The sequence below is a fragment of the Eublepharis macularius genome, chromosome 4 (assembly GCF_028583425.1).
Source record: "Eublepharis macularius isolate TG4126 chromosome 4, MPM_Emac_v1.0, whole genome shotgun sequence".
Lineage (NCBI taxonomy): Eukaryota > Metazoa > Chordata > Lepidosauria > Squamata > Eublepharidae > Eublepharis > Eublepharis macularius.
The window spans coordinates 7,412,926-7,440,385 of NC_072793.1; the positions used below are offsets into that span (position 1 = coordinate 7,412,926).

General features: G+C 47.5%; 1 protein-coding gene across 1 annotated transcript in view; it reads right to left on the reverse strand.

Moving 5' to 3' along the window:
• Positions 1–27,460, reverse strand: part of DIP2B (disco interacting protein 2 homolog B) — a 250,778-nt gene that overhangs the window by 11,611 nt on the left and 211,707 nt on the right. Inside the window, exons 25-33 of the mRNA XM_054975565.1 lie at positions 23,016–23,096; positions 22,144–22,267; positions 20,115–20,236; positions 18,622–18,733; positions 7,414–7,523; positions 6,074–6,204; positions 3,978–4,146; positions 2,324–2,494; positions 605–666 (exon numbers count right to left, since the gene is read on the reverse strand). Coding sequence (XP_054831540.1) covers positions 605–666; positions 2,324–2,494; positions 3,978–4,146; positions 6,074–6,204; positions 7,414–7,523; positions 18,622–18,733; positions 20,115–20,236; positions 22,144–22,267; positions 23,016–23,096 — 1,082 coding nt within the window. The remainder of the gene's footprint in view (positions 1–604; positions 667–2,323; positions 2,495–3,977; positions 4,147–6,073; positions 6,205–7,413; positions 7,524–18,621; positions 18,734–20,114; positions 20,237–22,143; positions 22,268–23,015; positions 23,097–27,460) is intronic.

A 27,460-nucleotide genomic window follows, 5' to 3' on the forward strand; every position in this document is an offset into this window, starting at 1 on the left:
ACATGATTGCTCTCTTTAAATATTTGAAAGGCTGTCATTTGGAGGAGGACAAGGAGCTGTTCCAGTTGGCAGCAGAGGGTAGGACCCGAAGCAATGGGCTTAAATTACATGCACAAAGGTACTTTTGTGCATGTGAAAAGAACTTTTTTACGGTCAGAGTAGTTCAAAAGTGGAATCAGCTGCCTAGGGAGGTGGTGAGCTCCCCCTCACTGGCAGTTTTCAAGAAGAGGCTGGATGAATACTTGTCAGAGATGCTTTAGGCTGATCCTGCACTGGGCAGGGGGTTGGATTAGATGGTCTGTATGGCCCCTTCCAACTCTATGATTCTATGATATTCAGAGCTGAGATACAAATCTCAGTATTAGATGGTTTGGAAGATTTGATGAAGCATGGATAAGCAATCTGGTGCACTGCTGCAGCTCGCGAAACCCTCCCCAATTTGTTCTAGGCTGGGCTAAGTGGCCCCTCAGGCCAAGCACGCAGGCCTGTGCCCAGGAGCAGGTGACCACTGCTCTTTTTGGAGCTACATGGTTAGACAGATGCCAACATAATTTTGTTCACAGAATTCAAACAGCAAAGATAAATAACAACAAAAAGTTTTTACCTGTCATGCCTTAAGGATTTCAGATCCACATACACTGTGGTGGGATCAGGCCCTGAGGTTCCCTAAAACATTAAGTAGGCATTTAAGTATGTAGATTTTCTGCTTCTACTGAAGTTAGTAGTAGGTAATTAAAGGCCTTGAGGGAGGGAAATGCAAGCTAGATTATCAAGTGTCTAGTGACACAGAACAAGCAATTCCTGTAAAGGAGCATAATTAAGGGAATTATTTCTGTTGCAATGGCAAGAATGCTTACGTGCATGCTCTCCTGGGAGAATTTCTGCCATGCCTGGTTAGGAACACCATTCCCCTTTTCTCAGCCCACAGAAGGACAAACAAGAGGGAGTCAGGGACCTTTCTTTTAACTATGAGTAGAGGTTGTTTGTAGTATTAAAAACAGAGGAAGGTTGGAACAAGGAAAGGATAAAACATTAGAGCTCTGCTGACGGAAGGAGAATAGGCTAGGGGTGTGCATGCCGAAAATATTCAGATTTCCTGCTTCGGGTTTTCCCGAAGCAGGAAAAACATTTGGAAATACTCAAAACCCAAAGTGGCAAGCCGCTTCGGATTTGGGTGTTTGAATCGCTTTGCAATGCTCCGTAAAGATTCGGAGCACTCCAAAGTGATTCAGGGGGCTGGGTTTTCTTGTAGCACCCCCACCCACTCCCACCCCAAATCCCACACTTAACTCCCCTCCCCTCCAGCCCACTTACCTGGCCCTTTAAAGATCCCTTTAAACTATCAGCTGGCAGGCAGCAGGGGGGGGACCTGGCCCCCGCCACCTGCCACCTGCCAGTTTGAAGGGTGGGCGCAGCAGGGCTGCTCCTTCTGACACCTGGCAGAAGAAGCCTGGCGGTGACTTGACTTTCCCAGTGCTGAGAGTGAGGGGAGATTTCCCCCCCTCTCCCACCAGGAGAGCTAGTGGGCTGGGCTGTTTCTCCCTGGTGTAAAAGAGACAGGGAAAATCTCCGTTTCTTTGATATCGGGGAGAAAAAGCCTGGTGGCGCAGACTTTCCCGGTGCAAAAGGGAGGGGAAATTTCCACCCTCTCTCTCACTGGGAGGGTGAGCGCACTGGATTGTTTCTCCCACACCTGGCGGGGAGGTGCAGACTTATGCCTGCTTCCTCGCCACCCCTTTCACCCACTGCTGATGGGACCGGGGATTTCCTTGGCCTCGCCAGTGGTGGGTGAACGGAGCGCCAGAGCGGGTGAATGGAATTTCCTGGCCCCAACAGTGGCGCCGGCACTCAGCTGCTCATTGGGGAAGCCCCCGACGAGCAGCTGATTCAGGGGTTTAAATGCCCCTTTCCCTGTTGCCGCGCAGTGGCAGGGAAGCGGGCATTTAAACTCCTTGACCCGAAGCTTTTCGAAGCATTACAAATGCTTCGGGAAGCTTTGCTTCAGGACTTCTGAATCGGGGCCAGCATGCTGGTCCTGATTCAGAAATCCTGGAGCTTTCCGAATCAGGTCCATTTGGGCATTTTAACCGAATCGGATTCCCAAAGTGCACACCCCTAGAATAGGCCATCCCCAGTGCAGCCCACTGGCTTGTGTAGTTATTAATCCACAAAGATCCTGTGACCGAGAATCAGCTAGGTCTCTATACAGAACACCGTGGAGATCAATATTTAAAATCCTTTTAAGCTCATAAAATTAGCTGCGCGTGCAGATTCAGAATAGGTTGGGGGCACACCTGAACCCCAATAAGGCTCTTTTGGTTACCTGTAAACAGATTGCTACATTGACTCTCGACCCAAAGGTGGTGCTGACTGCACGAGATGACAAGCCAATGTCCTTGAAGAGCTTGGAGAAGGACTGAGTAAGAGCCACTCGTGGACGCTCCTCTGCCACCACTACGCAGGTCCGGACACCTGACAGATTGATGCCTCTTGCCTGCCAATACACAGAGGTCAAACGTATTGCAAAAAAATGACTCGCATTTCAACAGACCAGACAAAGAGAACATTGGTTAATCCTCCATTCAACCTCAAGGAGGACTATTTTTGTCCTGAAAAGCATTACTATTTCATGATGCCAACATTTACCCGTACTCACAAGGGTATTGCTGGCCTGACCCTACGAGTTTAGCATTCCTGACTATACACGGCCAGAGAAAATGCATCATCAGTCATCTTTCCGTATCATATATAGTACTTGAGGTCCTTACTGAAAGACTAAAGTGTTATCAGCCCTTTATGACGGAGGAAATATTGTGTAAAGTCAAGAGGACAAGAACTACATCCAAAAAGTCAGATCAGTACGTACACCAGGACTGTTGAGTAACCATTAAAACAATATATATATGTTTGTGCAAATAACAAGATATCAATCTGGTCACATTGACCCAGCCAAAGAAAAAAAATGCTAACAATGGGAACCAGTGACTCATCCTTCCCATCTCTCTACTAAAAAAACTTGTTGACATCAAAGAGCCTTAGCCTAATTTTTGTAACACAAAGTCCTGCTAGCAAGCGAATCATTGGTTGCTGTGATTTTCTCACCTCCACCTGACCACTTAGTAACTTTGCTTAGTGAACTGTATGGCCAGAACGTATATCAATCTTATGCCAGGATAATATGCTGGCAGCATCCATTACTTTCAAACAGCAAGCCACTTCTGAATTCCGTGGCACTACTGCTTGTTCTTTCTGAGATGGTTGAGAGAGTAATGTTAACACAACATCTTTGGTGGGTTAAAAAGAGCTTGTAAAAATCAATGGATTGCAGGTAACTAAGCACAGCACGTGGATTGGATCCTACCAGTCTGTTCCACTAGCATCGGCATATTCCACTGATGCAGGAGACGCCTCTGCTAGAGGATGGCCCTGTTAGGTCAGCAGAAGGCTCCTTCTACTGGAGGAATGTACTGATACCAGCAGAACAGACTTGAAGCTTTCAACCAGTCTAGGGGAGGGAAAGGAGGGATGCTTCTAAGCGAAAACAAAATTTTCCAGCTTGAAAACAAAAGCTCGATTTCAATTAATGTATTCAACATACAGTGTTTTTCGGAGTAATGCATCTCTCATCAAAATGAACAGAGAATTCCAAACACAATTGGATACTTGAGAGTTCAGAAGTTCCTGCTATTTATATAGGTTTAATTTAAACTAGAGGTAAGGAGGAACACATTCCTACGGTCAAGCTCTTGTGAAGCCCCCACCTCCATTCATTTTAATGTGTGTGTATTTCTCAATCCATTGTGCTCTATATATCAATAACTGAATTGAAAGCACGCAATTCAAGGTAGCTAAGTTCTTTTTAAAGAGAAAATTTCCAAGCTTCTTATAGGAAAGGTGGGATAAAAAGGTGGGATAAATTGTTTAACACCCCCTCCCGCCCCACCCAGCAACATATAAAATAAGCCTCAGCTTCTTACCTTTAATACATCAACCTGATTCCCCAGCCCCTTTGTACACATGTCCATAACTGAATAGGAACAGAAAGTGTCCCGTATTTTGTACTGGCTAACAGTGGAGAGCCACAGGAAAAGGTTGGATTCCAACTCCATAGGAGGAATTAAGATGGACTGGTGACCAGAATACACACTGTCAGAGGAGATCAGAGAGAGAGAGACAGATTAATTCTTAGCACTGGACAAGTTTCCCTAACTCTGCGCAGCCTTAAAGTAATCCATAAACCTGCTTATGTTGCACTGACCCACCTCCCTACTCATCCCTGCATATATGTCAGCAACCTGAGCAAAACTTCAGGCATTCTGGCAATTCAATTGTCACAGAATCCTGTGGCTGTACAACTGCTGCCAATTCTGCTCCGTTCTTAGCTGGGAGCTGGCGCAATGACTCCAACCAAGCGGCAGTTGCATGCTTTGTGTATGAGGGGCTTTTTATCCCAACGCAGGGCTCTCTGGGCCAAACTGACTAGGTCTCAGTAGCTGTGTGCTGGTGCAGAAGAAAGGGTGTTGTGCCAGTGCCACCAGTTTGTGGATTATGTTCTTTGGCACCAAATGCAGGTCCCAGTACATGAACTCTACTTAAAATGAGTTCTTCAAACCAGATAGGCACAAAGTTTGTCACATCATTTCCTTGAAGTGAAATAATAGAATCATAGAATCATAGAGTTGGAAGGGGCCATACAGACCATCTAGTACAACCCCCTGCCCAGTGCAGGATCAGCCTAAAGCATCTCTGACAAGTATTCATCCAGCCTCTTCTTGAAAACTGCCAGTGAGGGGGAGCTCACCACCTCCCTAGGCAGCCGATTCCACATTTGAACTACTCTGACGGTGAAAAAGTCCTTCCTAATATCCAGCCGGTACCTTTGTGCATGTAATTTAAGCCCATTGCTTCAGGTCCTACCCTCTGCTGCCAACTGGAACAGCTCTTTGCCCTCCTCCAAATGACAGCCTTTCAAGTATTTAAAGAGAGCAATCATGCCCCTCCTCAACCTCCTCTTCTGCAAACTAAACATTCCCAAGGCCTTCAGCCTTTCCTTGTAGGGCTCAGTCTCCAGACCTCTGATCATCCTCGTTGCTCTCCTCTGCACCCTAGATCATAGATCATAGAATCATAGAGTTGGAAGGGGCCATACAGACCATCTAGTCCATCCCCCTGCCCAGTGCAGGATCAGCCTAAAGCATCTCTGACAAGTATTCATCCAGCCTCTTCTTGAAAACTGCCAGTGACGGGGAGTTCACCACCTCCCTAGGCAGCTGATTCCACTTTTGAACTACTCTGACCGTGAAAAAGTTTTTCCTAATATCCAGCCGGTACCTTTCTGCATGTAATTTAAGCCCATTGCTTCGGGTCCTACCCTCTGCTGCCAACTGGAACAGCTCCTTGCCCTCCTCCAAATGACAGCCTTTCAAATGTTTAAAGAGAGCAATCATGTCCCCCCTCAATCTCCTCTTCTCCAAACTAAACATTCCCAAGGCCCTCAGCCTTTCCTCGTAGGGCTCAGTCTCCAGACCCCTGATCATCCTCGTCACTCTCCTCTGCACCCTCTCGATTTTGGCCACATCCTTTTTGAAGTGAGGCCTCCAGAACTGCACACAATACTCCAGGTGTGGCCTGACCAAGGCAGTATAGAGAGGGGCTATGACCTCCTGCGATTTCGATGCTATGGCCTCTTTGATACAACCCAGGATTGAATTAGCCTTTTTTGCCACCGCATCACACTGACACAATCTTCCCAAGGTCAAAGAATCAGAGACATGGGTTTAAAACCGTGTGCTGCTTTCACTGTGTAGAGATTTACTGTAATTCAAAGCCTCTGGTGATCTTAATGACTGAAGGCAAAAATGAAATCCTAGCTATCTGAATAATCTAACTGGCCTTGCTCTTAGGGAGACCATGACTCCCTAGATCATGTACATTGGAATGACTTAACTTGTGCCAAAAGGCTCCAGTCACCAGCCACTGCAGCCAGGCCTCCCCTTCAATGCTGTCATTTAAACCAGCCAGGGTCTAGCTTTTAGCAGCCCAACAGTTCTTCTAATTACATTCTGGCTCCTACCTGCAAAGGCACCAAAGTGCAAAGCCAAGACCACAATAGGGATCTAAACAGATGGCAATCTGCCGCGAGGAGTATAGTTCACACTGCAGCTTTATGGCCCTACAGAGGGCACTGACTGCCGCATGGGACATCTGGAAAGAGACAGACAGACAAGGCATTGAATCTCAGACACAGACAGAAAAAACCTGATAAATACAGCTCTCAATGTAAGCCCGCTTTGCAACCCACTGGAGTAAGTGTCACTGACACTCAAAGCACTTAATGGCTTTGCTGAATTTTGGGGCAACACTAGAAAAACACTTGTGCTGTCTTCTTTGCAGCAGTTACCAAGACCCTCAAGGCTTTTTGCCATCTCCACTCTCACAACCTCTTGGTCAAACAAGGATTGCTGTCTTCTCCATGCCAACAGCTACATAGGAAAATGGAGCACACAGCAATCAAGGAAGTCCATCCATTCCTAGGTCCTTTCACATCCTAGTTCAGTGCTGGAGCCACTGAACTACTGATGCTTCCCCATTCCTCAGGTACCTAGGTTAGTGGCAACACAGGGATGAGGGCCACAAGTAGTTTGTAATGTGTTTGTAGGATGCACTGCAGTTTATCGGCAACCCCCTGCCCAAGGCACCAGTAGGGGGTTTCTTTTAGCCTCCTAAGCAAGGGAACTAGTAGCAGCAGCACAGGGGAAAAGCCAGCTTGAGAGGAGATCGTCCTATGCCTCGGCTACTCAGGAGTTTGTGTTTCTGTGCACAAACTCCTCCAAGGACACCATATTTCACATGGCTTGGCTATGGTCTGATTTCAGTTAAGTCACTGAGAACACCTTGAAGATTACACCAATTATTCACTGAAGAATGGTGTTGCTTATTTTTGCCATCTTTGCAGTCAAAGTTGTGGGAATCTTGAGGTCCCTTCTGAACACAATGCTCCATGTACCCAAGCTAGGCCAATTTGCTCTCTGAGCAATCCTCACAAACATTACAGCTGCCAATATGCAGTTTCAAGAAAGCCAGTGCTTATTTGAAAAAAAAAGAGGTGCATAAAATCTTAACCCTCCCTGTGAAGGCAGTCCACCATCCTGTTTTAAATGAGTATTAATAGAAATACACTGCTGTTTTAATGATGTTTTAATGTAGATGAATTTTTATTGGATTTTAATATGTTGCTATTCGCTCTGAGCCCACTCGCGGGGGGTGGGGGGGATAGAAATTTGAAATAAATAAATAAATATTTGTACAGGCTAAAAGCAATCTGGCACATTTTCTTTTGGAAGCTAAAAACAAGACTTATTCTGGCCTACAAAAGAGAGCAAACTGGCTAGGTTAGGTTAGATGCTACTGTACCTTTACTCCTGTGAGCATCCCTGTTGTGGAAACACTGAAATCCAGGTATGCCAACATTTCTGGAGTTGGTGGCTTGTAGACTTGAGGTAGCCGCTTCCTGGGCAAATCATCTGGAGCAGGTAAGAGTAACGTGGTTATATTTTTAATGGGATGCTTAAAAATGAGTTTCTTTGAAAAATAAAGCAAAAAGGAGATACTGAAATGCTGGATCCTGTGACTCTCCTTCTACGGAGAAAGCCTTCCAATGGAGAATGACTTATTCTGATGGAAAATAGAAAAGAGTCCAGTAGCACCTTTAAGACTAACCAATTATACTGTAGCATAAGCTTTCGAGAACCACAGTTTTCTTCGTCAGACGCATGGAGGGTATGAAGAAACTGGTCAGATATATATAGGTTGTGAGGGGAGGGGGGAGTAGATGCAATCAGTAGCTTCTGATAATGGGATCCGTTTGCTACTGTTAATGAAATCAGTTACTTCTGATAGTCTCTCATAGTCACTATTCAATCCAAGTCTGACTGAGTCAAATTTACATATGAATTCCAATTCAGCAGCTTCCCGTTGGATTTTGTTTTTGTATAAAAGTTTATTAAACATATATACAATAACAAGCATAGTTCAACAGAGTTCAACAATATATGATAAACATCATACATAAACAGCATAGGTGTTGCATCATTGTGTTATTTTTCTTCTTTTCTTATTTTAAATATTTATAAAAATTTATATTCTTTTATCATTGTGGGACTAGAGTATTCAGAGTTTAAATAGTAGTTCACATCCATATGACAAAGTTTTATTGCATCAGAGTTTATTGCATTTCAAAAATTTCTGATATGGGGTTATTGCACCCTGTACCTCTTTAGTAGCAAGATAGTCTAGAGAAGGTTGCCATTTTCCTGTAAAATTTATCAATTTGGCATAATCAGTTGAGTGTTGTATTATGTTTGTTATTTTTTCCATTGCCATACACTCCCATATTTTATTATACCATGTATTTATATCAGGTGGGTATAGAGATTTCCAACAAGAAGCAATAGATGTTTTAGCTGCTGTTGGGAGTGTTGAGAGCATATCTTGTCTTATCTGTGGTAAAGAGCTGTGGTAAAGAGTGTTCATGCCATAAATCTAAAAAGATAAGTTCTGGTTTGAATGGTATTGTGAAGTTTGTTATTAGAGCAATATGGTGTAGTACTTGTTTCCAAAATGATTCTATGTATTTGCATTGCCACCAACAATGCGCGAATGTGCCTGTTTTGCCACATTTTTTCCAGCATAATGGTGAAATCTTTGAGGTTATTCTGCTCCAGTGGCGTGAGGGCAATCTAAACTCCCCTCTGTCTGGAGATCAGGGGACAGGGCCACCAACCGTGTGACCATTTTCAAGAGGTTCTGGAACTCCGTTCCACCGCGTTCCAGCTGAAAAAAAGCCCTGATCCAGTCAGGTTTTATTTTGCTTTTTAATATGTGTATTACATTAGACAACTTTATTGCTTCATAATATAATATGATATCCAGGTAGTTATAACCTCCAAGGTATTTTTTCATTTTAATCGTAGAAAAGGTTATTCTTGGACGTTTATACTGCCATAGGAAATTATTTAGAATGGATTGCCATTTTCTTAATAGCTTTAGGGGAATATCAATAGGAAGCGCTCTGAAAAGAAAAATGAATTTGGGTAGTATGAAAGATTTTATTATATGGTATCTTTCATATCAGGTTAGATTAGCCTTGTTCCATTTGTCTATAGCCTCTTTTACTTCTTTTATTTTTTGAAAATGATTAAATTTGATTAATTTGTTTAGATTATGTGGAATAAATGTACCTAAATATGGTATATGCGTTGCTGCCCACTGAAATTTAAAGTTCTGTTTAATTTGATCTTGATCAGTAATGTGTAATGGTAAGATTAGTGATTTTGAATGGTTTATTTTCAATCCTGCTATCTGACCAAAAGATTTTAGTATTTTTTGTAATTCTTGTAGAGACGTGAAAGGATGCGAGATATATAGCAGCATATCATCTGCAAATAAGCTGATCTTGTAGGTGCTATCTCCTATTGTTATCCCGTTGGTTTTTTGATTTGATCGGATTGTTTCAGCCAATGGTTCTAAGGCCAGTGCAAATAAGATTGGAGACAATGGGCAGCCTTGTCTTGCACCTCTAGTGAGAGTAAAGACTTCTGATGTTACCCTATTTGTGCTTATCTTGGCCCAAGGTTGCAAACATATAGAGTCTATTGCCTTTAAGAACTTATTCCCAAAATTCATGAGCTGCAACAATGCTTTTAAATATGTAATTTCCAACTAATCAAACGCCTTCTCTACATCCAGAGAAAGGATAAGGGCTTCAATTTGATTTTGTTTGGAGTAAGACATTATATTTAATTATATTTAATGTCTTATAAAGGTTATCCGTAAGGTCTTGTTTGGGTATAAATCCTACTTGATCTTTTTTTATGTAGTTTTCTATGAACAAATTAAGTCTCTGGGCTAGGATCAATGTAAATATTTTATAATCTACGTTCAAAAGGGAAATTGGTCTATATGAGCCTGGTTTGGTTAAATTTTTCCCTTGCTTCGGAATTACTGTTATTGTGGCTGCTGACCATGAGGTTGGTAATTTGCCCGCTTCTAAAATGCAATTACATACATCAGCAATAGATGTCTAAATAACTTTTATAAAACTCAGAAGGAAGGCCATCTGGTCCAGCTGCCTTATTGTTCTTCGATTTCTGTATAGCATCCTTAACTTCTTGTACAGTAATAGGATTCTCCATTATTTGTCTATGCTCTTCTGATAATTTTGTAGTTACTTGGTCATGCAAAAATCTTTCCATTTCTTTTATATTCTGTGAATTGGTTGTATATAGCTTTGAATGGAATACTTTAAATGTTTGTGCTATTTCCTTTGATTTTGTAAGGATCTGGCCTTTAAAATTTTGTATTGAATGCACCATTCTTGTGGCTTTTATTTTCCAAGAGATATTGCAAAGTGTTCTTGGGGTTCTAATCCAGTATTTTTGTCTTAAAAATAAAAGGGTTTTTTTGTATCTTATCTGTTTCCATCATTTCCAGCATTTTACATTCATGGAGAAGTTGCCGATAAATTCTTTTCCTCCCCTTTCTTTATGTAATTGTTCAAGAGTTTGAATTTTACCTATTATTTCACGTTTAAGTGAATTTTTAGTCTTATTTATTTGTGACGTTAGCGATGTTATTTGTCCTCTCAAGACTGCTTTGGATTTTGTTTTTGAAAGGTTTCTGTTGAACTATAGTGACCTTAAAGTCCTTGATGGAATGTCCTGGTAGACTGAAGTGTTCTCCCACTGGTTTCTGGATGTTGCCATTTTTAATGTCAGATTTGTGTCCATTTATTCTTTTGCACAGAGGTTGGCTGGTTTGTCCAATGTACAGAGCAGGTGGACATTGTTGGCATGAGGGCATATATCACGTTGGAGGAAGAGCAGCAGTAAGAGCCAGAGATAGTGTAGTTGACGCCATTGGGGCCTGTAATTGTATTTCCTGGGTAAATATGAGGGCAGAGTTGGCATCTGGGTTTGCTGCAGGGCCTGGTACCTGTGATGGTGAATCTGCTAGCTGATTCATGGTTGTAGGTGAGAAGTCATTTAAGGTTGGGGGGCTGTCTGTAGGCAAGGAGAGGTCTTCCACCGGCTTGTGAGAGAGAGGCATTGTTTTCCAGGATGGGTTGTAGATCACTGATGATACGTTGGATGGGTTTGAGCTGGGAGCTATAGGTGACAACCAGTGGTATTCTGTTGTTAGTTCCTTTAGGTTTGTCCTGGAGCAGGCTGCTTCTGTGTACTAGTCTGGCCCTGTCAATTTGTTTCCTCACTTCATTTGGTGGGTACTCTAGCCCCAAAAATGCTTGTTGTAAAGTCCACTCAAGAGCATTGGAGCAGATACAATTGTAACGTAAGGTTTGGCTGTAGACAATTGACCGAGTGGTATGTTTAGCGTGGTAGCTGGAGGCACGTAGATATGAGTATCAGTCGATGGGTTTCCGGTATAAGGTGGTATTTATCTGTCCATTGTGTAGCTGTACAATGGTGTCCAGGAAGTGTACCTGTTGTGTAGAGTGGTCCAGGCTCAGGTTGATAGTAGGGTGGAAGTTGTTGAAGTCCTGAGGAAATCTCTCAAGGGCTTCCTTCTCATGGGTCCAAATGATGAAAATGTCATCTAAGAACCTTAAGGTGCTACTGGACTCTTTTCTATTTTGCTACTACAGACTAATACGGAAAACTCCTCTAGATTTATTCTGATGGAGAAAGTCTTTCTTCATTGAACCAAGTCTTCCTCTGCTGGATGGAAACTTTGTAGAAGGACTTATAGAATCCAACTTTAGCAGAAGAACGCTGTTGCGTAGAATACCGCCCCCGCCCCGCCCCCCGGATGAGTGACCCAGGAGGCCTCCACCATTGCAGTCCTGTACCTCCAATGTACCAGGCAAGGGAAAACAGCCAACAGCCTCCCACCATCCCCTTTTGGAGTATATTCTCTGCCACTGAAAGGCTTGAGATTAACCATACCATACAAAATAATATGGTGGCTCAACTATGAAGAGCCTTGGGGCACCAATATCAAGGGCTCCATCTTGGATGCCTTTTAATTACTTTAACCCCACCCGGCCAATATTTGTGAATGCTGCTCCTCCCACCCCACCCCATCCCGCAGTGGTTTAATCAACTTCACCTCAAATGAAAGCAGGCATTTTCAGTCAACCGGGAAAAAGGACATTGATGAAGTTAATCTAATCATTGCCCAAGCTAGTCCTTGTCTGTTCATTTTAACTCAATCAAGTTCCTCCACACCAAGGCAGACTCTCAGCAGTTCCTGGTGCCTTTATGATAAATGGCATCTTCCAATCCCAAATTCAAAGCCCAGTGGTCCACCAGACCAATGAGATAAAAAGGGCTCTTTTGCCTAGCAATTTGGATTTGGGCACCCTTGAGAACCAAGAGCAGACACTCTGTCTTCCCTAAGGACTGTCTCTTGACTACAGTCTTCAAGGAACACCAGAAAAACAGGTTTTACTTACCGTAACTGTTGTTCATCTAGGTCTTCCGTGCAGGCACACATGGGACTGCGCACGCGCAGGCCTGCCGATACCGGAGATTTTAATAGCTAAACACCACCAGGGGGCGCTCCCACCTCTCAGCGCGCATGCGCGGCCGCTTTCCTGCCGAAACGGACCTTAAGAGGCGGAGCGCCCCTCACATACCCTCAGTTCCTCTTTCGCCGCCCCCTGCAAGGTAAGTACCAAGAGAGTTAGCGGGGAAGGAGGGAGGGCATGTGTGCCTGCACGGAAGACCTAGATGAACAACAGTTATGGTAAGTAAAACCTGTTTTTCATCTACGGTCTTCCTGTGCAGTCCCACATGGGAAGATTCCAAAGCTAAATACCTGGGTGGAGGTGACGCCAAAGCATCACTCAAAGATGGAGTGCAGAACAGCTGTGCCCACCGCTGTCTCCTTTCTATCTAGGATGTCCAGCGCATAATGCTTCACAAAGGTATCCGCCGAGGCCCACGTCGCCGCCCTGCAGATGTCCTGGAGTGGAACACCCCTGAAGAGAGCCGCTGACGACGCCTGGGACCTGGTGGAGTGGGCATGCACTTCCAAAGGACAAGGTAAGTTAGCAGCAGAATAACAGGTCAGTATAGCCTGGACCACCCATCTAGAGATAGTCTGAGCCGAAGCCCGGTTACCCTTCTTCGGTCCAGCAAAACAAACAAACAAATTAGAGTCAATCCTAAACGGTTTTACCCTATCTAAATAAAATAAAATGGCCCTGCGAACATCCAAAGAATGAAGGGCTGCCTCTGCCTCAGAAGCCGGAGTCGGAAAGAAAACCGGCAGAACCAATTCCTGAGATAAATGAAAACGGGATACTACTTTAGGTAAAAACTCGACCTTTGTACAAAGAATGACCTTCTCAGGGTGAAATTTCAAATAAGGGGGCTCACAAGATAACGCTGCTAGCTCCCCAACCCTCCTGGCTGAAGTAGCCGCAACCAAAAAGGCCACTTTCATGGACAAAAAACGAAGTGGACAGGAAGCCAAGGGTTCAAACGGCTTAGACATCAAACGAGTCAGAACCAGGGGCAACGACCACTGAGGGACCAAAGCCCGCACAGGGGGAAACAAATTATTCAATCCCCGCAAAAATAATTTGGCAGAATAGTGGGAAAAAACAGATTTTCTATCCACCGGAGGGTGAAAAGCAGAGATGGCTGCCAGATAAACCTTGACTGAGGAGTTGGCCAAACCCTCCTGTTTCACCTCCCACAAAAAGTCCAAAATCTCAGAAAGGGTGGACTCAAAAGGATCCAAACCCCTGCGACTACACCACACAGAAAATTTGTCCCACTTAAGGGCATAAGACTGCCTGGTAGACAAACGTCTAGCATTTAAGAGAACATTAGTCACAGCCTCGGAGAAGGCAACCCCGGCCTGATCAACCACGCTGTGAGTCTGAGTCTCCTGATGTCGTGGTGAAGAACCCCCCCGCAGGTCAGGAGATCGGGAACCACCAGGAGACGGATCGATTGAGTCTGTAGACTCAGAAGGGAGTGAAACCAGGGTTGCCTCGGCCAATACGGGGTCACCAGGATGACGGATGCCCTGTCCCTCTGGATCTTGCTGAGGACCCGTGCCAGAAGCGGGAACGGAGGAAAGGCATAACACAGGGGACTTGACCAACTTAACTGAAACGCGTCCCCACTTGATTCTGGGCCTACTCCTCCTCTGGAACAATAAGCTAGGACCTTGCGATTCTCCACAGTCGCAAAAAGGTCCAACTCTGGAGTCCCCCATTCCGAGAAGATAGGGGCGAGATACTTGTCCTGGAGGGACCACTCGTAGTTTTCCCTGTGGAGTCTGCTCAGGTGGTCCGCCATGGAATTCTGCACCCCCGGGATGTGAACTGCATGCAGCCAGACAGCATGATCTATGGCCCACTTCCAGAGTCTCATCGCCTCTGTGCAGAGAGCCACAGACGCCGTGCCACCTTGCTTGTTGATGTAAAACATCGCCGTCGTGTTGTCTGTCAGGACCTGAACGGACTTGTTCCGCACGACATCTGTAAAGGAGATCAATGCATATAAAATTGCCCGTAACTCAAGAACATTAATATGTTCCTCACGTTCAGAGTCAGACCATAACCCATGGGCATAAAGGCCAGCACAGTGAGCCCCCCAACCGAAAAGGGAAGCATCTGAAGTAACTGACAGATGAGTTTGGTGAAAACCAAACTCCATCCCTTTAAATAAATTAGCATCATCCAGCCACCACTCCAGGGAGGACAGCACCCCTCTAGGGACGGAAAGCCTCCTATTTTGAGAATCACGGGCCGGTGAGAATACTGAATTGAACCACAATTGGAAGGGTCGCATAAATAACCTGGCCAGCGGAACCACAGCCGTAGTAGAAGCCATGCAACCCAAAAGGGTCTGGATAAAGCGAACAGATTGGAAACGACACCTCTGAAGGGTCGAAATAAGCCTCTTAATTTTCGCAGCACGCTCTGAAGGCAAGAAGCCTGCATCCCGAATACCATCCAAAACCACTCCAATAAATTGGATGGAGCGCACAGGGGTCAACTTGGACTTCTTCTGATTAACAAAAAGACCCAGGCGTAAACATAAATTTAAGGTGAGATACACCTGATTAGACACAGAGTCAGCAGAATCACCAACCAAGAGCCAGTCATCCAGATAAGGAAAGATCTGGCAGCCCTGGAGGCGTAAATGAGCCACCACCACTGCCACACACTTGGTGAACACCCTAGGTGCAGTGGCCAACCCAAAGGGTAAAACATTGTATTGAAAAACACGTTGACCATAGACAAATCGTAAAAACTTCCTGTGTTCAGGGAAAATTGAAATATGAAAATACGCATCCTTCAGATCCAGGACTGCAAACCACGACTGTTGGGGCAACAAGGTCAAAACCATCTGTAAAGTAACCATTTTGAATTTACGAACTCGTATAAATTTATTCAAACCCCTAAGATCCAGGATAGGCCGAAGCCCACCATCCTTCTTCTCCACTAAAAACAGGTTGGAATAGAATCCCAAACCAGCTGAAGCAACCGGAACCTCCTCTATAGCCCCTTTCTGCAATAGGGCTGAGAGCTCTCCCAGGATCTCTGAACGAGGGGGGTCAGAAGAAAACACAGGGAGACGTAGGTAAGGTAAACCAAGAAATTCAACTTTATAACCAAACTGGATAATAGACAAAACCCAAACATCGGAACAAATTGAACACCAGGCATCCAAAAAAGCAGTAAGCCTGTCCCCAAATGTGGGGTCAGGTCCCTGTGATTGTCAGAATTGCTTATGCAATTGGTCCTGGTCCTTGGCCTGATGCTGTTGGGAACCAGGCTTGGGACGTTGGCCCTGCCTCCGTCTGGGAAAGGCAGATTGTGGGCTCTGGTAGCTCCTGCGCTGCTGGTAAGCATACCCTTGATAGGGCTGATAGCGGTGTTGTCTGCCACGCTGGAAGGAGCGATAGTATGGGCGAGAAGGCTGCTGCGACGGCTGGTGTAGAACCCCATACGAGCGGGCTGTCAGACGGTCGGTCCTCTTCTTAGAGAGGAACTCGTCAGTTTTCTCCGAAAACAGAGTGGGTGCCCTCGAACGGCAGGTCCTCAACCCTGTTCCTTGTCTCAACTGGCAGGGCGGTCGTGCGAAGCCATGCGTACCTGCGCAGTACCACCGAGGAGAGAAGTGATCTAGACGCAGTGTCAGCCATACTTCTCCCAACATTAATTTGGTGTCTGGATAGGCGAACAGCCTCCTCCTGAATGACCCGAAGCAGAGTGCGCTGATCTTCGGGAAGCTTAGGAAGAAAAGATGCCACCTTCTTCCATAAAAACAGCTGATAGGCCGCCATCATTGCGGCATAATTCGCCACTTTGATGCCAAACGTAGCTGAAGTATACAACTTCCTACCCAAGGCATCGATCTTTCTACTATCCTTGTCAGTTGGAGCCGATAGCGAGCCCTGGCGAGGCCGAGCTTGCATCTCCTCGGTGACAAGTGAAGATGGAGGAGGGTGAACGGCCAGGAACGGATGAGCATCATCTTTGGTTCTGTACAAGCTCTCCACTTTTCGATTAGTGGCGGTAGCCGACGCAGGTCGAGACTGCAGTTTCTTCCATAGATCAGCAAACCCCTCAATAAGGGGAAAGGCAATCGAGGGAGTAGAACCCGAATAGATATGTTGCAATATCTTATCAGTAAATTTAGATTCAGTGGAAGTCACTTCAAGGTCCAAGGCTTTCGCCATTCTTTGGAGCAACTCGTTGTAGGCCCGAAAATCATCAGTGGGCGAGGCCTCATCAGATGGCCCAATCTCCTTTTCAGGTGACTCCGACAGAGGAGAAACACTGTAACGGGCCCGGGGTCGTGGAGAGACCCGATCCGACGGAAGGCGGGACGGGTCATAGCCAACATCGGAACCGACTCGAAATGAGGGAGACAACGAAGCACCTCTATAATGCCGGTCAGAGTAGTATGAACTCTCTCTACTAAAGTAACGAGGGACAGGATCATCCCGGCGTCGACTCTCCCTGGATCGGCTCCGATAGGACCGTGGTGGGGTCCGACAGCTAGAGTGACGGGTAGACCGACTCTGTCGACTCCGAACCGACCGAATAGAATCCGATTCGTACGAGGCCGATCGGGCCCGACCTGAAGGGGTAAGAGGCTTCTCGAGGAGAATGACGTCGTCCTCCTGAGCCACCCGGTCCGGAGGAGTCTTGGACTGCGGACGATCACTCGCCTCTGCCTGCTGCTCCACTTGGACAGGAGCGGAGTCGACCGGAACCGACGGGGAAGAGGTGAGTAAGCCTTCCAACACTGCCTTATCATGCTTACTGGAATGCTTATGCTTTTTCTTTTTCTTTTCAGGAACGGCCTTCGATCTCACAGAAGGATCCGAAGTCATCGGAACCGTAGAGGTGGTCTGAGTTGGAGGAGTCGACCTCGGAACCGACGGAGTCGAACTTCTATGGGCTCCACGAGCAGGTGAAGCCAAGACAGCCGACGAGATCGAAGGAGGTCGACTTGCTAGATGTCTCGGAACCGAAGCGGTCGGTTCCGACAAACTCCGACCCGAAGGGATCCTCTCGGACCTCGACTCCGAGCGACTCGGAGACGGTTGAGAACGAGGAGTCTTGGAACCCGACGTTACAGGAGGACGAGAGGACACAGACGGAGCAGACGAAGACTTCGGTGGAGGGTCCTCGACCGACATCGCACGCTGCCAGAGAAAAGCATGCAAACGATCCGTCCGTTCCGCCCTGGCCTTGGAGGTAAACGCGCGGCAATGCTTGCACGCCTGAGTGTTGTGAGTTTCCCCAAGGCAATATAAGCAAATGGAATGGCCATCCGACCTTGTCATCTTACGATTGCAGGTCTCGCAACGCTTAAACAAGGCCTTCTCAGACATTGCGAACGAAGAAAGCTGTAAACCTCAATGATCGGCGGCGAAAGAGAAAACTGAGGGTATGTGAGGGGCGCTCCGCCTCTTAAGGTCCGTTTCGGCGGGAAAGCGGCCGCGCATGCGCGCTGAGAGGCGGGAGCGCCCCCTGGTGGTGTTTAGCTATTAAAATCTCCGGTATCGGCAGGCCTGCGCGTGCGCAGTCCCATGTGGGACTGCACAGGAAGACCGTAGATGAACATGTGATTTCCCCCTTCTTGTCAAGAGGCAAAATATATTTTATATCCTTCCTTTTATTCCCCCTTAGACTACACCACTTCACCCCCCTGAGGTATCTTTACATACAACCAGATGGTGTACTAGGCACCTCTGGGTGTATATGATACTCTGCTGACCAACTGCTTGGTTTTTAAAAATTTATTTTCTCTCTCTCTCTCTGCTCTTCTTTACACTGTCCATTTTGTTCTAAAAGAAAGCGTATGATCTGAACCGCCTTAGCCTCTTTCCTTTTCTAGGAAACATAATAGCTAGCTTGGCCCATGTGTGTCCCAAACAGACACAATTCTGTAAGTGCATGTAAAAAGGCTATACGCATGCACTGGGAGAAGATTGCACAATAAAATCACAGGATCCAACCCTATATAATGCAGCACAGTTTTCCAGACAAAATATCAAAGTTGGTTCCCAGCCATATCTTTTTCAAAACTAGTCCTTTCTTGGGAACGAGGTTGGTTCTGTTACCTGTGTCAATGATGGTTGGCCAGGTTTTCACATCAACAGCAGCTGCTGCCTCTCTGGATCTCAGCAGCCTCATCAAGGTCTGACTTGTGAGAATACAGGCAGCTTTGCTGACCTAAAATGTATCCAAAGAGTGACTGCTGTCAGCAGGTGAACACACAAAGGAATTTGGGTACGTTTGGCCAAATAGCCACCACCACCACCAAGCACAGTGCTTTCTTAGTACTCTAAGTACTTCACAAAAATTATCTCATCGTGTCTTAACATAATCCTCCAAGATCAGTCCAGCAGGGGATAGGGCCAAAAAACAACAGTTTGCTTAATGCCACCTTGTGAGTTCATGGCTGAAGTGAAGTGTGAACATTTTAGAAATAATTCATGTTGTATATTTAGGATTTTATTTGTTGTGAACTTCTTTTCTTGCACATCCAGCTTCATTCTATGTAGATTTTGAGTTCACACAGAAACTTCCAATTGTCTAGTTTAGATTTAACCCACAACATCATCTGGTCAGGGCCATCTGCAGCTACCATCCTGCAGTTGGGCTAAATAAACAGCTGCCTGCACATGTGCTTTCTCTATGGCAGCCCCCACCTTGTGAAATGGCCTGCCTGAGGAAGTTCCCACTCTCCTAGCTTTCTGTAAACTATTTAAGACTGAATTATTCAGGAGGGCTTTCTACTCAGATTATAGGTCTATGTCATAAGAAACAGCTTAAAGAAATGCCTTGGTAAGGGACAGGCTCTATAGACTAGGCTCCTGGGTACTGTTTGCTGATGTAGATACGCACCTACCTGGTGGTTCAGCATTGCTAAAGATGTCATGTTTACTTATGCTTTAATTCAGAAATGTTTCGTGTATGCTAGTTTTCAAATCTACGGCTATCATACCCTATTGTACCCATTTTCATTGAACGTCCTAACTGCTGAACATAGTGTATTTTTGCTCTGTGAATGTCCTAGCTATTGATTATATTGTGGTCACTTGCCGTATGTAATCCACCTTGGATCTCAATGAGAAATAAACAACAACAACAACATTTCTGCCCATGTGCTGCTTGCTGTTACAAAGACGAAAATCTCCACACCCTCAGCCACAGAAATGACACTGCTTCTATACAGTGAAATGAAGCTGTTTTTCCTGCTCAGTTTAGGACAGAAGGACACAGCAAAGATCTCGGAACCGGCTGTGGCACTGTTGCAGAAAGTCTGACAAACATACAGCCAGATCTCCAAAGCATCAAGTCAAAGAAGAAACCTGTCTGCATTTACTTTATCTTTCTACACATTACTAGACAGCACTGGTACATTTCAACCATGTCTTATTGCAATACTGAACATGACAGTATTATATAATGCAGTCTTCTGCTTATTAACACACACACACACAGTGTGTACAAGTTAATGCTCAAGAAACAGCTACCTTGTTACACTGAAACAACAGGGAAAGCACAAACCATCCCATTGATAAGCTGCTCCCAGTTCTTTGCTACTCACATCTACAATCATGCGCACGGTGGGTAAAGTGGCAGCAAGGTTCTGAGCATGTGGAGGCCGGACGGTCACTGGAATGCAGCCAGCATACAAGCAGCCGTAGAATGCCGCAATGAGTTCGATGCCTGTAGGGACCAAGGAAGATACAGATGTGAAGAAGCAACCCAACATCCACATGACCTCTACCTTTTTTGCTGTGTCTTAGACATCGGACAGCAAACAGCTGACCCACAAACCAAACTGGAAATGCAAGTGAAGAAGGATGCCTGGTAGCAGCAGGACAAAACAACGCCATGTGTTGACCAGGGATGGTCACCTTGTTGGGTGGTGTGAATGCTCAAGCACTATCCGAGTCAAGGAGGGCTCCTACAAACGGGCAGCGTCGGGTGGGATTTCAGCAGGACTGACTGGGAGGCCCAGCTCGACCAGCAGCATCGCCGTGATGCAAAAATGCTGGAAAAGAGACCCAGAGCCTGCCACTTCTAGCCCAGTGTATACATACGGAACATCAAAGTGCCCCAGGGAAAGAGGTAGGCAGCAGCCACTGCTGTGATGTACCTGAAGATGACCCTGAGATCCCACTGAAAGACTGAAAAGGACTTTGTACTAGCAGCAAGTGTATCTAATAGCAAGGCAAAAGGATTCGTGATGCTGAGGTCAAAATGAAATGCGGAATGCAGGTCTTTGAGGTGGCTGACGGGGTAATTTCCGTAGAAATCGGCTTTGGTGCTAAATAATTCTTCACTGTCGAACAGCAGATCCTCAATTCTCATTTTGTTTTGGAGGTTAAGAACAGTACACCAAAGCCGGGGGCCTTTGAGCCACAGTTAGCAATTATGTCTAGAGATACATATTTGTGGCTCTGCAAGCCCAAGGGCCTTGCTTTGGAAGACGACAGCAGAGAGATCAGGGTGCAACGACCGGACTAGGATCCGGGAGTCCCAGGTTCTAATACCAACGTGGCCATTTACTAACATACTTCCTGTGACACCCTCTGTCTCCCCGCTCAAAGCGGCGTGCATTGTTCTCCTTTCCTCCATCTGATCCTCCTAACAACTCTGTGAGGTAGAGGAGGCTGAGAGTCTGCAACTGGACCAAGGTCAACCAGCAGGGGTGGCAGAGCAGGGACTCAAACCTGGTCCTCCAAGGCTCTAGTCCAACCACTACGCCATGGTGGCTCCAGGATTGCTGTGAGGATAAAATGGAGAAGGGAGAAACATGTTCTCCGCTCTGAGCTCCTCAGAGGAAGGGTGGGATAAGAAATGAGACGTGCCGTGGCACTCTCTGCCTTGAAGGAGGTGGAGCCGGCTGCCAAACGTGTATGTAGCTTAGCTCCAGCAGTTTCTAAGTGATGATCTGCGCAGGAGCAGAACTCTACCTGCATAGAGTGAGAAGAAGAATCATTAAGTGGCCATTGTCCAAACTGCAACAGGCCCTTCTCCAGTTTGGTGTTGGGGTTAAGAGTGGCAGGACTCTAAATTGGAGAGGCAGGTTTGGTTCCCCCCTTCCACGCTTGAAGCCAGCTGGGTGACCTTGGGTCAGTCACGGTTCTCTGGAGCTCTCTCAGCCCCACCCACCTCACAGGGTGCCTGTTATGAGGATAATAGCACAGTTTGAAAACTGCTCTGAGAGGACGTTAAGTAGTCCTGAAGGGTGGTATGTAAATCGAATGTTGTTGTTGCTGTTGTCGGTATATAAATTGAATGTTGTTGTTGTTATTATGTAGAGAATGTCATCCCGCAGTATATATTGTAGAGAACAATAGGAAAACCATTCTCCAGAACTGCATTCATGCTTCATGACAAATATCTAACTTTAAGAAGATTTATGTTTTAAGGTTTCAACAACAAAGCAAGAGAGATGTTTACCTTTTGAAAGCACATAAGCAGAGCGGCCATCAGCCAACCCTGGCATCCCTTAAATATTAAAGTTTTGTTATGCGATTTGCCCCAAATATGCCATTCCAGACCCCTTGGTTCCTAGGAGGTACACTGTGCACGGTCTGCTTCCCTGCACCACCTGCATCTCTTACCAGGAGGATACAACAGCACCACGTTATCACCAGCATTGAGGTGTCCCTTTTCAAACAGAATCGATGCGATTCGTTCAGCCCGCTTATGCAGCTGCAGGCAGGTGGCTGTGCACACAGGGGCCCCCTTAGAGAGAGAGAGAGAGAGAGAGAGAGAGAGAGAGAGAGAGAGAGAGAGAGAGAGAGAGAGAGAGAAAGAAAGAAGCATATTCTAAATAAGTAAGCAGAGCATGAAGGGAACACACTGGAAACTTGGCTGGACAAATATTGGCCACTTTAGGCCTCTTGAGCATCACTTGCTCACTGTCCCAATTCACTCAAACTGATAAAAAGAATTACTTTGGGGAATAATTATTCTCTCTACATCATATCTGATGTTGAAATAGCCTTCCATTAGCTCGACTAACCCCAAATAAAATGGTAGGTAAAGGTAGTCTCCTGTGCAAGCACCGAGTCATTACTGACCCGCCGGGGGATGTCGCATTATGACGTTTTCTTGGCAGATTTTTGTTACGGGGTGGTCTGCCATTGCCTTCCCCAGTCATCTACACTTTACCCCCAGGAACCTGGGTACTCGTTTTACTGACCTCAGAAGGATGGAAGGCTGAGTCAACCTTGAGCCGGCTATCTGAACCCGGCTTCCGCCAGGATCGATCTCAGGTTGTGAGCAGAGCTTGGGCTGCAGGACTGCCGCTTACCATGCTGCGTCACAGGGCCAAATGCCAAGAGGCAATTAATGTGGTATAAAGTCCTTAAACTACCCTCAAACAAGAAAGAACCGCCCCCAACTGTGACCCCCACATTCTACAGGGAACACAATGCGTTGAAAGTTTTGCTAAACAGTATAGCTGAAGATTATCAATCCCTAGGAGTACCTTGGCATTGAGCAGGAGGAAAAGCATGTGCTCAGGTGTTGCTTGCGCTCTCCACTGGAGCACCTCGGACAGGAACTGATGCTGCAGAGAGAAGAAACTGCAAGTCACAAGGGCAACCTTGGAGTTTTAAAGGCCAATGCAGAGAAACAGGAAATGTCTCTGGCTCTCAAGAAATGGGCATGGGGAGGCACAGTAAAAGAGCTGCAAGAAAGCAGTGTGAAACCTCAAACAGGCTGCATGAACAAAGGATTGGTAGGTGGGATTGTCAGTGGCTCACAGCAATGCCCACCCCCCACCTTAACCCAGCTGGTATTAGGAGCGGAGCAGGTGGCAATGCCCACCCCCTCCTTATCACAACTGGCATTAGGAGAGGAGCAGGTTGCAATGCCCACCCCCCACCTTAACCCAGTTGGTATTAGGAGTGGGGCGGGTGGCAATGCCCACCCCTCTTCTCCCAGGTGGATTCAGAAGCAGAGCAGGTGGCAATGCCCACCCCTCTTCTCCCAGGTGGATTCAGAAGCAGAGCAATTGGCAATGCCCACCCCCCTCCTTCACTGGCCGGGATCAGTGACAGAGGAGGAGGGGATGACGGCCTTCCCGTTCTCCCCTTCCTAGAGCCCGTTGTATTTTTTCCTACGATGGACTTTGTTTCTAGGCTGCCTATTAGTTCTCCCCTGACTAGGGTTTCACTGCCCAGCCACCCTTGGGGCCAGGCAGGGCACATTAGTTGTAAAAGGGCTTTCCTTTGTATTGGGGTTTAGTGCCAGCTCGATTCCTGAGGAGGAATTCAGCTGTTTGGTAGGTTTAGGTTCCCAAAAATAAATAGGGTTGTTTTAAAAGATATTTAACTGACCATCTCCAGTAGTAATAAAGCCACAAGAAACATAGATTTAGAAATAGGTAGATAGGTTTTGAAACCAAATTGTAAATTTTTGGTTCTTTTAAAAAACTTAACAGGTAGTTAGTGTAGGTTCAAGGAGGGGAAAGAATGGCTGATAGGAAAGCTGAGAGGGGCCCTGGGGGAAAGGCTAGAGGTAAGTCTAGAGGGGTGGAGGGGAGGGGGAGTGCTGCAGCAGCCCCCCCATCTGAGCAGAGGAGGCCCTCCCCTGTGCTGCTGCCATCCACCAGCCTGGCTTCTGATGATGGGAAGAGGGTTTGCAAGGCCCTGAGGCAGCTGCTGGAGGGCCACCCAGCTGCTGGAGGAGGGGCAGAATGTGGTGTCTCCTGGGACGGACGTGGGGCACGTGACTTTCGGTCCCTCATGCTCTCCCCAGGGACCCGTTGGATGTTGGAGGAACTGCAGGAGGAACCTCCTGCTGGGCGGTCCTCCCCTGTTTTCTCTGAGGCCAGCAGCAGGCCTGTCACGGCTGTGCAGGAGGAGAGGGTGCTGGAGGAAGAGGCAGGGACTGTGGTGGAAGAGCCCACATCTCAGCCCCTTCATCCTCATCCATCACCAACCCAGCCGAGCCGAGAGTGGGACACGGTGTGTCTGGCCCGAGCACCTAACAGGAGGTGTCTGCTGGGGCCCCCGTAAGTGCCTCCCCTGTGTGGCGTGCAGCCTCCATTACGTCCGATATCTGGAGTCACTTCCAGAGAACAGAGGACCCCCGGTTTGCCGTGCCGGCATTGTAGGCAACGGATCAGTCGTGGTAGGGATGTGAACCATCTCTCCACGTCTAGAATGCGGAACCACCTGAAGAGGCAACACCAGGCGGTGCTTCTTCGGGGGGAGATTACAAGTAGCACCACATGGCTGCCAGCTAGCCAGAAGGAGGCAGGCTCCTCTGGTGCTCTCCCCCCACGGGTTCCCGTAGGGCAGGGACGCCAAGCCTCTCTGCTGGAGATGCTTGGTGCGCTGGGCCCTAATGTGCCCAGAAAGGGGGTCCAGAACGTGACGCGGTGCATGACGTGCCACCTTGTCCATATGATTGCAGTCGATGGTCAGCCTTTCTCCGTAGTAGACGACTTCAACTTCAGTGGGCTGCTCCATGATGCCTTTCACTGGTACACTATCCCTGCTCGCACGACACTGAACAGGGCCGTGGTGCCCTCATTTTACAGGGCTGCCAGGGACCACGTGAAGGTACAGTTGTCCCGCGTTGCCGGGAGAACTGTGCACTTCACATCTGACATCTGGATCTGCCAAGTGTGCAGCATGCGTACCTCTCACTTACTGCACACCGGTGGCAACCCGAAGACATTCAGGGTGGAGGTAAAGTGTCCAGAGTTAGGCAGGGAAGGATGGGAGACCGCCGGGCCAGCTACTGCAAGGCCTTGCTCCACGCCAAGGTTCTCGCCGTGTTGCACACGGCGGAGAACATCACGGCCACCTTGAGGAGGGAGTTGGATGGCTGGATAGGTGAGGGCACCATCACCATGGGATGCATGGTGATGGATGGTGGCCAGAACATGAGGGCAGTGGCGCGGCAGGTGAGCCACCACGAGCGCATTTACTGTGCAGCTCACAAACTTCACCTAGTGGTGAAAGCTGTGCTTGGGGTGGGCTCGTCCCCGGAACCCCAGGACCCCAGGACTCGTGACTTCCAGTATCTCCTGCAGAAATGTCGGAGGATCACAAGTCACTTCTCACGCAGTGTGAAATCCACTCATGAATTGCACTAGAAGCAGGCCAGGGCAGGCGTGCTGGAGCATGTCCTGATCTCAGACATAGTCACTCGCTGGAACTCCACCTGTGCCATGCTGGAGAGCTTGGTGGAGTAGCAGGCCGCACTTGAGGCGTGGCTCTCAGAGAGCGACACTGCGAGTCAGGTGGGAGAGTTCAGCCAGGAGGATTGGCTCACCGTATCCCAGACAGTGGAGGTCCTGAAGCCCTTCAAGGACTTCACTATAGAGGTCTCATCTGACACGGCGACCCTGGGTTTGGTCATTCCTCTGGTGCACAAGCTCAAGAGTTCATTGGCCTCCTTTGTGAACCCAGACGCACCACGTGCAGACAGTGTTCCAGCGGTGCACACGCTCATGAGAAGGCTGCAGCAGGGCATATCTGCCAGGCTAATGCCTCTCATGCAGAAGGAGTGGTACATGTTGGCGACCATGTGCGACCTGTGCATTAAGGGCACTTCCATTGAGCGGGACAGGATCCTCACCCAAGCCAGAGGTGCCCTCTGTGTGCGGGTGAGGTGCAGGCAGGCCAAGAGGGGACACCTGTCACCAGAGGGGCGGGAGAGGGGCCCTGCCGTGCGGATCCCTCTCACGCCCCCTCTGAGCGGGCTCCCCCCCACAGCTACCGCCAGAGCGTCCATGGAGATGCTCTGGTGGGCCCTCGGGCCCTCTGGGATCATGAGGCATGAGAGAGAGGATTCGGCAGAGGCAGTAGTCAGGGACTACCTTGCGGAGCCCTGCGAGTTGCTGTCCACCAATCCGCTGAACTACTGGGCCAAGAAGGAGGCGGTCTGGCCAGACCTCTCCCTCGAGGTGCAACAATTCCTCTCATGCCCTCCAACAAGTGTGGAGAGCGAGCACATCTTTTCCTATGCAGGCGACATTGTCAGCCCACATTGCTCTTGCCTTCTCCCATGGAGAGTCGAGCAGTTGGTCTTCCTGAAGGTCAACTCTCAGCTCTTCGATTTCTCAGGACTGGACTTCCAGAGTGAACGAGGTGAGCCCTCCTTGTGGCCTGCATCCTCTGCGAGTCTAGGACCTGGGGAATCGCGCTCTTCCGTACAGTAAAGAAGTAGAAATCCAGCAGGAGGAGGGTGGGTCTCAGTGGCAAAGGGAATGCACCCTGCAATTTGGCCTCCCCCCCCCCCCGCCACAGGAAAAAAACCCTGAAACTACTGTCACAGACCCTGTGGGCTCAAATTTATTCTGATAATTGATAACAGGCCCCAGAAATGTGGATTGCCACTGGAGGGAGAGAGAAGTTAGGATAGGGACTGGTTAGGTTAGGGACCCCCAGCAAGAAACTCATCTGCCAAACTTAGTTATGCTGCAGTGCTGAGGGAGAATGTACTTAAATGTTCTTTAATGTTCTTTGATGTTGTTTGCAGTTATTTTTGTTAAAGTTAAAAAATGTTCATGTTGGAGGGGTGGGGGAGGAGTGGGGCAGGTAGGGATGGTGCGGGTGGGGGCCACTGCCAGCTGATGATGAAGGCTACATCCCAACACTAACTTACAGGTGTTTTCCAGTTCAGCCTGAAGCTGGCGGGGGGGGGGGGGGGACCTCTGAAACCGTGCTCTGCAAATGCCATTGTGTTGTGCTTGTGGCCAGGTACTGTTCTGCTCTGTGGTGTTTCCCCACTGGCTGAACTGAGAGCCCAGCTGCAGGAAATGACAATGGTTCTGCTGGAATAAGTTGCAAGAGTTTCTCCCAGTTCAGTTTGGTTTGGGTGGAATGGATGTGTGACACTGTGGTTTGGCTTCCTTGGAGTCACTATAGTTGTGTGTGGGGGGGGTTGTAAATGTTGTGCTGCTGTTGTTTTATG